The following is a 12,655-nucleotide window of genomic DNA, read 5'->3' as shown; positions in this document are numbered from 1 at the left end:
GCTAACATTTCATTCATATTGGCATACAATCTAAAAAACAGGTCATTCAAGAATATTGAGCTCCATCCCTATCAGTGTATAGATGATGGACCTGTTATGTATGTGGAAAGTCTAGCATCAGTTCGTTGAATATCCTGGCACATAAATTTCAAGAACATAATACCGGAGGTCAAGCCAAGTCTGCAAGATTTGGTACTTTGAATATGCTTGTATGTACTCAACTGTTTTTTGTTCATCCTTTTTTGGCTTGGTCAATTTCCTTACAGTATACTACTTTTGTACAACTGATGTCATTAGTGTAAGACCAAATTAACTCATCAATACTTTTTAGCTTTGGTGACGCAATAAGTCTGGAATTCATCACATTTTAATCACTTTACTATGTTATCTATGGCGTCCAGGTGCTTGATTATACCTTGGACCACGCGTATACATGTACTTGCCTGCAACTTTTGATTGCAACATACGTTGTATAAAAGAAACATCAGAAAGCATTCACATGGCCATTATGTCTTGGCAGCATGAACGTCAAGATGTTTACTTCATGGAAAGTACTTCCAGTGTTGAATGATAGAGATAGTAATAGAAGTATGGACAAATACATTGGGTTCACAAAGATTGTATTAATTACTTGCGAAAATTAACTTCCACCTATTAGTGGACATATTTGATCATTCCTGGACAGAAAATCTGTGGTTCTTGATGATACACTTGGGACTTCAGGCAACTCTAAGGGTCCTCAACATGTAAGGATATAATTACAAAGAGCTTTTTTATTTGTAGGCTTTAAGCTAGTGTGATTTTGAACTCATGCATGCAACTGCACAAATTAACGCAGTTACTGCTCATTTCATTTAGAGATAATTGCCTCAAATCAAGTTGATGCATGAAGCTTGTTTACATTGGAATTATTGAGCAGCTGAAACTCGATGATCGTCTTTTCTGACTTCATTCTGTTAAATACTTAATTTTTCCAGATAATCTGGACTTTGAATATGCAAATCTGATCATATTAATTTTTGGCACTCAAGAATATTGTTTAACTTCTCTCTAGAGCATAGACAACAAAAATTTGCTTCAGCTGGTCTTCACTTTTGTCTCTTCTTGCTTCCTAGTCATGTACAAAGTTCTATCGAAATCGTCAGCCTCTTTTGACAGGGAAATAGCTTCTAGCCTGGCCAAAAAATACAGAGCTGTCCATCCCATCTTCTCTTTTATCCTGTAACATAAGTCTAGCTACTACTTAGAGGCCTAATAATGAAATCATATGGGAATTGACATGAGTAGGTCCTGAACTAACCACAGGATGATATGTACGGGCATCTTCCAAAGCTCTGTCAGTTTGAGCTTGTTGGGTGATTTAGGAGGACACAGGCTGCTCAGCAACATTTCAAAATCATCTGAGAAGAAACTGCAGATAGATATGACAGATTTAAATAAACCATTAAAAGCTGCCTTAATCGCAAGCACTGCTGGGTAATAATGCACTGCAATTGTTACCTTCCTTTTTTGTCATAATTTTCTGTATCATCTCCATGCTTGTTTTTATGGATGTTCTCAATGTATACAGGAAACAGAAGAGAAGGAACCCATCCCTACAAAGATAACATCAGCCACCACCAAATTAGTAACTACATCCTACTGCTAAAATTGGATTTGCTGCTTCAAATCAGAAATCTTTTCTAGCCAGTTGTCTGCTCCCTTGCTTTATGCCTGCTGAACTGGAGATTCTATAGCTTTTTTATCTGATCTTTCTAGGCAATAGAATTTTGGTTTTCAACGTCCAGGTCAACAACAAATAAGAGTAGGCATATAGAACTTCTTACACACCGGGAGAGAAGCATAACTGAATGTGACGTTGAAAACAATAGTCAAGATGGTAGAGGCAATTACATTCCATCCGATACCCCGAAGTCCTGATTACAGAGAAAAAAATCAATGCATTTAAGCTTGTTTCAATGTTTCCCTCCAGGTCTGGGATTGCTCTAGTTAAGATCACATGAAATGAGTTCAGGTTTGCATTTTGGATTGCAAACAGATCTTGAGACTATAGGAGTAACATCAATTCAAGATTTTGCCTCTGTAAGACTCTGAAGTTTACCTGCATATGTCTCCCAGGGATAAAGGATACCATCCTTATTAACATCAAAATCAGAGATATGTTGCTGAAGAGCAGTCCAACTACAATTACGGGGACCTGTACCAGCGCCTGAAGCTGCAACAGTAAAGGTCCATCAGACTTTGCTTCAGCCAAGTGTATATTTGCAAATAGTAACAGTGATAGGCTTATGCTTCCTTTCTGAAACAGAAGCACCTAATAGCATCAAAGTATTGAGCTAGTTTGCATTTCAGACCAAACCATCAGAAAAAAAGGGAGTGCAAGATCTAAAACAATTCATGCTGGTCAACTTGCCTTTAATTTGCTTATGTTTGGGAAATAGGGGATGTTCTTGGCTTAATTCAAATTAGATTTTCTCAAATCAATATGGTACCATATACATAACGTCCTTTCTCCTGTTTCTATTGAATTTTCCATACGTCAGATTACTCACTTCTAACAAGATGCTAGTAAAGATGTTAGCAAAACTCTTTACAATTAGAAAGAAAAAACAGAAATTTACCTCTGCGCATTCATCCTTCAAATTTCCACATACAAGTAAATCACACAGAGCAAATTATGTTCGAGTTTTGGCTTGAGGGAATCCAAATGCTAACTCTTTTTTTTCGTAAAATATTTCAAATGCTAAACTTACATTGCTTTGAACTTCCAAAATTTCTTTTGCTAGCAATTGATGCCTGGGTTGCCTCTGCTTTGTCTTCCACATTTTCTGCCATACCTCTCTCAAGTCTCATGAAAAATGTGCTGTGAAACTGCCCCTAAAATCTAGTTCAAGGAGCAGAAAGTTCTGCTGTTAAATTTTGCTGAAGTAGAGAATTCTTATACGGCAGGCTTACACTAGTCACAAGATTTGGCCCTCATTTGAAACTGCCAAACTCGTCAGCAACTACAAATTTGCATGACAACAGAATCAAATACGAAAGTTCATTCTTCAGCATTTCACGAACTCCTCAGCCTGAGGTGTTAAAGTTCGAACTTTTATTGCTCTAATAGTTGTAGGACCCTTCAGTCAAAAGGCTAAGTTCTTGTTATGAGTAAAAGATAACTTGACCGCCTTGCATTACGAAGTAAACCAAAAATTTTGCCTTGCTCTCGGGGTGCAGAGAATTCAGGTTCCATGTATCTTGACCTTATGGAGACAGCTTTTTTTACTCCGTTTTGGTGCTGTTAAGTTCCTCGTAATTGTTTTGTTTTTCTCTTTTTCAAGATCGGTAATTATAAAATTGTTTCAATCAACATCTCACTTTTAAAAGAAACAATACTGCCAATTGGCCCAAGTATAGCATTTTCCTGTATATTAAGCAGCCTAAACGTCGCAGCATGTCTCTCAATTTAAGGAGCAGTAGTTTACTCCCAGAATTTGAGTTGATTTGTTGGAACAGAGAAGATATGGTTGGAGAGTTATATGCTAAATTTGATCATAAAGGGTAGTTTTCCTCATTGCTATCATTAGTAGGAGGTAGGCTTTTTTTGGCTTCTAGATTGACTTGATCAAGTAGATTGTAGTGTTGGATTATAGAACCTGCTTGTCCACAAAATCTTAAGCATACACCAAATGCAATTACAATATAGGACATGCATAAAGAAGCCAATTTGCTTAGCCTTAATAGGCTTTGAAATTCCCTATTAATCTATGCATTTATTTCTATCCAAATTGTTATAATTTTTTAAAATTATCCGATTATATCATTATTTTTTATTTTGATCTCAAGAACAATATATTTAAAAATTAATGACAATATTTTGAGAATATTTTAAATTAATTTACACAACATATTTCAAAGGCAAAAAAATGAGTCAAAATTGCAATAAAATTTGTAACAATTAATCATACGGTAAAATCTAGTCCTTTTTATATGAAATTTTATGTATAATTAGCACATGTGATGAAATTCATTATTAATAGTATTGATTTTCGAAAACAATTTTCAAATTAACTTTTACTAGAGTGTGATAGAGAGAGAATTTCTCCGATGTAACTGAAGAGAATTCTAATTCGTATTGTATTATATATCAACTTTTAATTGTATCAAATGTATTTTACAAACTAAATAGATCAGCTATCTTCAGTTTTTGTATTGAAAAGACTTCTTTCTGTTATTCACTTTCACTATTACATGCATGTCAATTTAATCATATATTTCTTCTTCTTCATTTTAACTCTTCCATCTCTCCTCCCACCCTTCTCACTCCTACTTAAATCATACACTAAAGTTACACTTTTTATTTCATAAGAGCGAAAACCCATGATCAACTAAATATTAGTGCAAATATTCAATATTCTTACAAGCGTAGGCTATAATAGGGCTGCAAATGAGCCGAGCCCCCCTCTTGTCTCAAACTGTTCCAATTGAATCCTAATTGCCCCTAAGCTATTTGATTGAACCAAATAATGTAAAAAGAATTTGACTTCACGGAGTCCGGCAATTTCTATTAAAACTAAGCAAGAAATTGATTTGATAACAGAATTACCAGCACATATATGATTATAGGATGATTAGACTTAGAAAGAAGTTTCATTTGATAGCTGAATTACCAACATACAATGATTAAGCTTGAATACCCTCATATCCGGGAACCAAAAAAAAAAGAGAAACAGCAAAAGAAACCTGCATAAGCTTCTAATATATTTTCAGTGCGCAAAAGGATTACCATTATAATGATAGACTTAAAAAATTAGGCTTCTAATATACTTTTTAGAGTGTAGAAGGATTAGCATTATAATGATAGACTTAAAAAATTAGTGATTGAGAGTTATCTGCAACTCTTAGAATCACAGCATCTGTCATCCTATCATAGTTTAGAATCACAGCGTCTACCGTCCTACCATCCTATCATATCTTTACAAAACAGTTTGTGTATCTTGATATTTTCCTAACTTAATTTCAGTCACCCCATGACTAGGCATGACTAACAACTGCTGCATTTTCTTGATGGAAGCTATAAATTAAGTCAGAATTGAGCTTATCAAGCTCAGTTCAATAGCTTTGGGGTTAAGAAGCCACTTAACAAAATTGTTAATCGTTAGTTGCAGAAGCAAATTAGCACGAAGACAGTTCCAGGGATTGAGCTATTTTTCAGTGCAACATAGGATCATTCAATCAATACGCCACAGAACATATTTTGTCAGCTTTTTTTTTTTTTTGGTAGGATTTTGTCTAGAGGTTTGAAGCTTCAGTATATAGCTTCAGCATAAAGCATAAAATACCTTTCTGTAGTGCTAAAGCCGCAATTCCCACAAATGCAAATGAGATAATCTGATCATTGGCAGCAGACTATGTAATAACAAGGTACTGCTGTAAATTAAGTACATGCTAGCAAGTAGTCACATTGACCAATTACAGAGCCAGAAAAGATTTTTGAGTACAGTTTACATCAGAAAGTACCAAGTTTCAGAAAGCAAGAAAGCATGTAGCATTGGGAAAGCTGCCAGGAGTTTGCAATGTTTCTTCATCCTAGCTTGGATTCAACTCCAGCATGAATCTTAGCACAATATTCAAACAAACTACCATCATAACATCGTCTAATTGCTTCTTTGGATAGGAATCCATTCTCATCCCTAGCAAGGATATAGAGAACTATCCACTCTCCCTTGTTTACAAACCTGCCAGAGATGACATGGATCAAGATCAGCAGAGAGAACAATATGACTAAATAATGCATGTAAAATCTTACCACCCAAAGGGATCATATGCTATTCGATTGCCCTCAGTCATCTCCCAAAGTTCTCGCAGAGTTAGCTTGTCGGGAACAGTTCGAGCATACTTGCTAAACATGTTCTCAAAGTTTACTGGCACGTACCTGCAAAGTTTGTCATATGCTGGCAGTCATATATGATCAAGGATTTATAAATTTGAAAAAGCTTTAGCTGATTAGATACTCACCTTCCTTCTGTGTCATAGGTTCCGGAATCACTTCCATGCTTGGCTTTATGTATGTTGTACACATATATGGGAAAAAGTGGAGAAGGTATCCAGCCCTAACAAAATCAAAAGTGTCCTTAAGTAAGTGCAAGGAAAATATTACAAAGCTTTATACTAAACGTCAAGAGCATATGTGAATTATTTAAAGAAACTAGTTAACCCTCTGTTCTGAGTCCTAAATTGTCATGCTGTATTCCTAAAGGTTGAATAATGCAAATGAGTCAGCTCTAGACGTAAGAAAAACATAGAAAATAAAGGAAGAACAGCAGTTCCCATGTTATGAGACAAGGAAATTCCTTGCCAAAGCATGATACAAGATACAAACATATCATGACCCCATCATTCTCCATAAAAGATGGATTGCAGGTCTGATGAATCATATGACCTCTTATGAGACAAGGAAATTCCTTGCCAAAGCATGATACAAGATACAAACATATCATGACCCCATCATTCTCCATAAAAGATGGATTGCAGGTCTGATGAATCATATGACCTCTTTAAAAAGATGCATGAACTTACTGGTAGAGTACGATAGCTCAAGCCAACGTTAATGGCAATAGCTATGATGAGGGATGCAATTATGTTGAAACCAATTTGACGAAGTCCTGTGGCACATCAATATGGAAAAAAAAAACACAAAAAACCATTAAATCAGAAAACTCAGTCTAAGCAGAAAGGTAATCTAAGATGTATACACAGACTATTCAGAGAATTCTAGACCCGGTAAAAACTTCAAAACTGAACTTCACATAACAATGAAACTAATAAGATTCCAAAAGATGAACATCACATGATTCATATTGCTATGGCTCTAGTACCACTGCCTTCTGAGTCTTGTGATATTCTGCACCTAAAAGACACCAAGGGAATTGAATATTGCATGAGCTATTGCTCTTGGAAGTGGGGATGAACAAAATTATAAAAAGCAACAAACAGCCACAAGGCCTATGGGAAATTCTTGCGGTATCAGACTCTAATATACAGCAAAATTCAATCCTTGATCACTCGGAGTTAAAAGTTTCATCCATGAATCTTTTGGGATTGGGAGAATCAGAGGGCTTCTCACTTGCATGAACAGAATTTCAAGAGATAAAAATGCATCCAGCAATCCAAGTTCAATATACTTATAGTCTATATAGCTTCGTATAATTACACAATTGGATCAACCTTCTAATACGCACTAATTTTGACCATCGAGCATGCTGCCTGAACACCGTCATTTCTCCACGGTCTGGAAGTTACATAATGTGCAACAGTAGACAACATTGAACATTACATAATGATATGCTGGAAGATTTACATCTATACCAAAAACATGGGTTCAAGAATTTTGTAGTGCAACTGACTTTTGCCCTTGAGATTTTTAGAGTAAGCAATTACCAGCATAAGTTTCCCAGGGGTAGATGATTCCATTGTCATCTTGATCAAAGAAGGCAACATGCTGCTGAAGAACACTTAGATTGTGATGTCTATGGCCTCGTGTCCCATTAGGATGTTCTGTATCAGGAGCAGCCAATCCTCTAGCCATATCTGAACCCAAGCAAAGCAAAGAAAAATCATGACAAGACATGTTAATGCCTTAAGCTGTTACCTTTTACATATATCGTTGTTTGGAAAGGAAAAACAACAAACTATAGTGCACCCCATTTGTTTGAACCAGAAAAAGGGTCTGCCAGCAGATGATATGTGGAACATTTTTTGTGTGACATGCTATATCTCGATTCACATTGAATCCAATGGTATCTAAAGCAAATCTGAGTTATTCTCTTGTTCAAGAAATAGAAGCACAAGTGCATCAAGCTTCAATCTGCTACCTCGCTGAGTTCCATAATTCCCCCACCAAATATAATCACATTCTTAGGCCCCTGTCCTCTGCAACTAAACTGGCATGATTCCCTCTATAACATGTTCCAGCTTCAGTTTGCGTCTTCTAGATTTGCAAAAAGATTAATTACTTAGTATCTAAAACCATGATGTGTAACGACCACCTCGACTCTCACCCCATAGTCCGGGTCTTGGTAACATCCACTAGATATGTATCTCCCCCTAAATATGATCAGAAATTATACCACTGGCCCCTTATTTTACAATTATCATTATGCGAATCTTCTAACAGCTAAACAGCAAGGACTGAATCTGGACATCAGAAAGTAATAGTAGGTTGACCATTTAGTCTGCACGCTTTCTTCGTTTTTTATTACTCTGAACCATTTCCAATTGTACAGCACAATTTCAGCAATTTCTCAGCCTAAATGCTGTGATCTTGTATAAACATCTTGAATTCTGATGTAACTTGGAAATTATCAACAAAAAATGTTGTCAGCCTAAAGCTAATTCACAAATCTAAACTTCCCAGCTCCGCATAAAATTAATTATAGTCACTCAATCCATATATGTTTAGCGTAATTAAGTACCAAATCCATGTCAAATAGTCAGTAGACAAAACTACTCCAAGTCAGAATGATAAGAATCGAATTTCCATCACCTGCTACTAAATTAACACGATAAATTCCCTAAAGAAGAAGTCATTATTGGCAAATAACAAAACACTGCAAGTACAGGTGTAACATAAGAGGGAGAGAGCAACTTACAAGGCTTAGGCATAAAAGTTTCCAAGTCAGTCCGAACATTCCTCTCCAGAGTGACGGGGGCAAGAGGAGCCACGGGTGACAATGCAGCATTCCTATCAGTCTCCAATGCCATCTCTCTCGATCCCTCTATCCTGATCAATTCTCCTTCTCTCAGATACTGATATTGAAAATTGATCCCACGAAATGGAAAAGACAAGATGATAAAATGAAACGTACTAGCAAAGGAAGCCGGGAAAAGAGGGGCAGCTCGACTGATGGTGTGGAAATTTCGTGGCAAACATGCACAGGACCTGCTTGCATGCATGACTCTCTTGCGTTTGAATCTTGCCATCTGGGTTCTCTTGGGTGACACGTAGAGTAGAAGGCGTCATACTAGTTTTTGACGAAGGTAAGAATTGATGTATCAAAGGATTATTGCTCACCGAAAGGTATGGAAATGGACAGGGATGCAAGTTGAAAATGTGAATCACAAAGCTTGTCTTTTTTTTTTTTTTTGGTAGCAGCTTACAGCCTTGTTCTCGGCTACTTTAGATTTTGCAAAATTTAATTATCTCAATCAACAAAAACTACTCTTTAATTGATTATGTATTTTAACTTCTTTTACTATTAAAAAAGGGCACGCGTTAAAATATATTTTAAAAGTTAGATTTTTTGAAAAAGTAAGATTAATTAGAGAAAGTGTATAAATGTAAGAAGGGTAATAATTATTAATGTGTGTTTGTATATATATATATATATATATATATATATATATATATATATATATGGTAAGTTAGATGAAATTTAAATGTGTTAAGGAGTGTCCAATGAATCCTTAAAAATCTATAATTTGAACATAAAAACAAATGAGAACATCAAAAAAAAATTGATTATCTAAAATTAAAATTTATAATCAACTCAAATAATTAACTAAGAACAAGCCCTAAGTGAGCTCCCTTCAAGCACAACTTTAAAAATTCTATGTCAACTCTAGTCGTACTAAAAAAAAAAAAAGTCTTTAGTCGTCCCATTTATAGGGATGGAAATAGGATTGTTAACTACAGACAAATCTATCCACTATTTTTTTTAATCTTTTATCTTTATATTTTAGGTGTACATTCATACTTTCGTGTATCTCGATACAAAATTAAGGATTGGTGGAGTTGTAATATGTCTATAATATTTTTAGAGATATAATCAAATCTAATTATAGCTAGCACTTGGTGTCCAAGCTTTTTTCTTTTATGATAACAAGCTTGAAATGTGTTCAAGCTTTATTTCTTTATGATAATGAATTTGAAATTGTATTCAACCTTATTTGATTACTAGTTTTTTAGCCCTGACGCCATGCGTCAGGTAGCTGAGACTCGTTATGTTGCTATTATGTTTGTGTGTTTTTTTTTTCTTTGTTAGATATATGTGAGTGTGTGTTTTTTCCTAATTACACAAATAAACATGACTTTGAAATCAGGTTATCTTACATTCTTAATATAGCATTAGTCAGTAAGTAATGTCTAAAATTAGACAGAACTAAAAGGCATGATTATTTAACATTCTTAATGTAGCATTAATCAATAAGTAATGCCTAAAATTAGGTAAAACTAAAAGGCATATAGCTATATATGTAATGTGTAGCCTTGCTTATTAGTCACGTTACTTCTCTAAGACAAGTAATTTGACAATTTTCATTTTTTTTTGACAATTTCTGTTTGCTAGTAATTCGCATTTAACAATCTTTTAGAAGAAAGAAATAAAGAAAGACAATTATAAAATGGGTTTGTCATTTTCTTTTGTTTGCTAGACTTGAATGAGCATTCAAACATATTTAAAAATATTTTCAAACCAATGTAAAATTGAATTAATCTTTTTTGTATATTCAGTGGCATTTTTTGTTTACATTAATAGGTCCTATATTCATGACACATAATTTTTATTCAACTCTAGCCCACCATGACCTCGGTTTATATATACTACCATTTTTCCTAATTAGGATTTCATATTGGATCCTATTCTTTTTGTTGCAATTCAAATGATTGTTTGATTGATAGATTAAAAGTGTTTAAGAATGGAGGGAGTAACGATGGTTTCTTTGGATAGGACATCATCTATTGAAAATAAGCCTCAACTCTCAATATTGAATAACTTTAACTTGCAAGGGTGAATATACATATTTTCTTTTTTTTTCTTTCTTTCTTCCATTTTTTAGGCTGGCTATCTCTTTGTTTTTTTTTTTGGAGATTTTGATGATTTTGGTTTTGATAATTTGTATAGGAGGCAACACTTTATGTGGTGAGTACGAGGAGCATGGTAGAAGCTCTTTGAATTTTCACTAAGATAATGGCTTAGATATATACAATATCTAATAATTTAATGAGCTTAAAATTTTTCTTTTCTACTTTCTAGGTTCGTTGGATTTATAATTCTTACTTATTTGATGATTCTTTCTCTTACTTGGTTGTTGATTTTTTTTTTTTTTGGTAATCTGTATCATAAGCTGCAAATTTATAGGTTATTTTGTGTTCTTAAATCATGTGCTAAAATAGGTGAGTTTCTCTTTTACTTTTTCTTTTTTTTTAATAAAAGTGATATTCAAAATCAAGAGATAGTTAGAAACTTTAAATGGTGAATTCCAAATCAACTTGTGTTTAAGGATTGGTTAGAATAAAATGCTAAGAAATAACTGGTGGAACTATTCTACAAATGGGATAATAAACTTGTGTTTAAGGTTAGAAAATATGTATTTACTGAATCATTTTTTCATGCTCAAAAGAAAAAAGTTGGACCTACTGTAAAAGTTTAAAACTATAATCCATTTCTTAAATTGCATTTTTTTATGAAGAAAGTTTATCCTTTTGCCAAAAAAAATGTTTACATAGAGATCCTTATATATATAATTTTTTTTTGTGTGCAGGAAATATTTTTTACATGGAGATTACCTTGCGTACGAAGATAAGATTTTTGGCCTACAAAGATCAAAGTACAATAATGATATTATCATAACCACATGGAATCGGACTTAAAAGAGTAACCAAAATTTTCAACCGCAGTATTATCTCAATTTGAAGATTGAAGAGAGAATCGGTCCGAGTAGCAGCAGACTAAGTAGCGTCGGAGGTGCAAAAAGGCGAGTCGTGGTGTGGAATACTGGGACGCGTGGAGAAAGACCACATGCATTGGGCGTGGGAAGTGCATGCCTTCATATGGTTCATAAATGCCTTGATACTGTTCAAAACCAGTGCCATCCATCGCCAAAAGACCAAAACAGCCCTCAAAGTCACAACAATCATGGGATAACCGGTCCATTGCGCACTGTTCATAAGCGATTCATGCTTTATATATGTAAGATTTATAGATGAATTCAAATCAGATTTTATAAATGCAACCACCAAATAACTTTAGACTTCGTTTGGATTGGCTATTTTTTCAAAAAAACAAGGGTTCGTTTGGATTGACAGTTTTTCCAAAAACTGTTTTTGTCTTTGAGAAACAACTTTACTGATCAAGTAAGTCTACAGTGGGTCTTTAATAAAACGACGGCGTTTTTGGCAAAATACCCAATTACTTGTTTTCGGCTTTTCTTTGCCGACGCTACTTTCCCAAATTGCCTTCTGTGCTGAAGGCGAAGACTCTCAGAACAGGGACCAGTCAGGAGCTTGTGCAAGTACTCCTCTGAAGCACCATTGCCGGCCATCGAGAGGCGAATTTGTGAGTAATCGAAGCAGATTTCAGCTCGCAACCTTCGAATCCAGCCTCCTTCAGCTCGCGATTTCAGCTTGCGACTTCACTTCCAAACCTCCTCTGAGCTCCGACCCCCTCTTCGCTCTTCGATCCATCTTGCTAGTACGCCCCTCTTTGAGAGCGACCTTGTCTGCAAGAGCCCATCCTCGCGCTTCAATCCGGCTTTCTCTTAACCCCCTTTCACAGCGAGCAGCACATCTCGAGTGACTGGCAGCTCCGACCCCTCTTCGGCCTTCGATTTACTGTTAAGGTTATGTTTCTAAGGCATTTTGCGGCTTTCACTTTACTGTTCTTGCTGCGTA

The 12,655-nt window shown here is 35.1% G+C and overlaps 2 protein-coding genes across 2 annotated transcripts; both read right to left on the bottom strand.

Moving 5' to 3' along the window:
- Positions 1 to 1,077: 1,077 nt before the first annotated feature.
- Positions 1,078 to 2,835, bottom strand: LOC113765849 (peroxygenase 1-like). The gene is made up of 6 exons (XM_027310095.1): positions 2,754 to 2,835; positions 2,102 to 2,215; positions 1,831 to 1,916; positions 1,501 to 1,595; positions 1,301 to 1,411; positions 1,078 to 1,219 (listed from the first exon to the last, which is right to left on the bottom strand). The coding sequence occupies exons 1-6, from the start codon at positions 2,833 to 2,835 to the stop codon at positions 1,078 to 1,080; spliced, it is 630 nt and encodes a 209-aa protein (XP_027165896.1).
- Positions 2,836 to 5,397: 2,562 nt separating this feature from the next.
- LOC113765818 (peroxygenase-like) lies at positions 5,398 to 8,805 on the bottom strand. The gene is made up of 6 exons (XM_027310067.1): positions 8,637 to 8,805; positions 7,426 to 7,575; positions 6,565 to 6,650; positions 6,004 to 6,098; positions 5,795 to 5,920; positions 5,398 to 5,723 (listed from the first exon to the last, which is right to left on the bottom strand). Exons 1-6 carry the CDS (start codon positions 8,746 to 8,748, stop codon positions 5,570 to 5,572), a joined length of 723 nt encoding a protein of 240 aa, XP_027165868.1. The 5' UTR covers positions 8,749 to 8,805; the 3' UTR covers positions 5,398 to 5,569.
- Between the last annotated feature and the right edge of the window lie 3,850 nt (positions 8,806 to 12,655).

Source organism: Coffea eugenioides, chromosome 3 (assembly GCF_003713205.1).
Source record: "Coffea eugenioides isolate CCC68of chromosome 3, Ceug_1.0, whole genome shotgun sequence".
Classification (NCBI taxonomy): domain Eukaryota; kingdom Viridiplantae; phylum Streptophyta; class Magnoliopsida; order Gentianales; family Rubiaceae; genus Coffea; species Coffea eugenioides.
The sequence above is the reverse complement of the archived record's forward strand: the minus strand, read 5'-3'. Positions and strand labels throughout refer to the sequence as shown.

What these genes read in the sequence shown, in the direction of transcription:
- LOC113765849 (XM_027310095.1), bottom strand. Translation starts at nt 2,835, where the DNA reads ATGGCAGAAAATGTGGAAGACAAAGCAGAGGCAACCCAGGCATCAATT. An exon ending in TCCCTGGGAGACATATGCAG is followed by an intron (nt 1,917 to 2,101) that starts GTAAACTTCAGA and finishes CTCTGTAATCAG; the next exon opens with GACTTCGGGGTATCGGATGG. An exon ending in AATTATGACAAAAAAGGAAG is followed by an intron (nt 1,412 to 1,500) that starts GTAACAATTGCA and finishes ATCTATCTGCAG; the next exon opens with TTTCTTCTCAGATGATTTTG.
- LOC113765818 (XM_027310067.1), bottom strand. Translation starts at nt 8,748, where the DNA reads ATGGCATTGGAGACTGATAGGAATGCTGCATTGTCACCCGTGGCTCCT. An exon ending in TGAGCTATCGTACTCTACCA is followed by an intron (nt 6,099 to 6,564) that starts GTAAGTTCATGC and finishes TGATTTTGTTAG; the next exon opens with GGCTGGATACCTTCTCCACT. An exon ending in GCATATGATCCCTTTGGGTG is followed by an intron (nt 5,724 to 5,794) that starts GTAAGATTTTAC and finishes CATCTCTGGCAG; the next exon opens with GTTTGTAAACAAGGGAGAGT.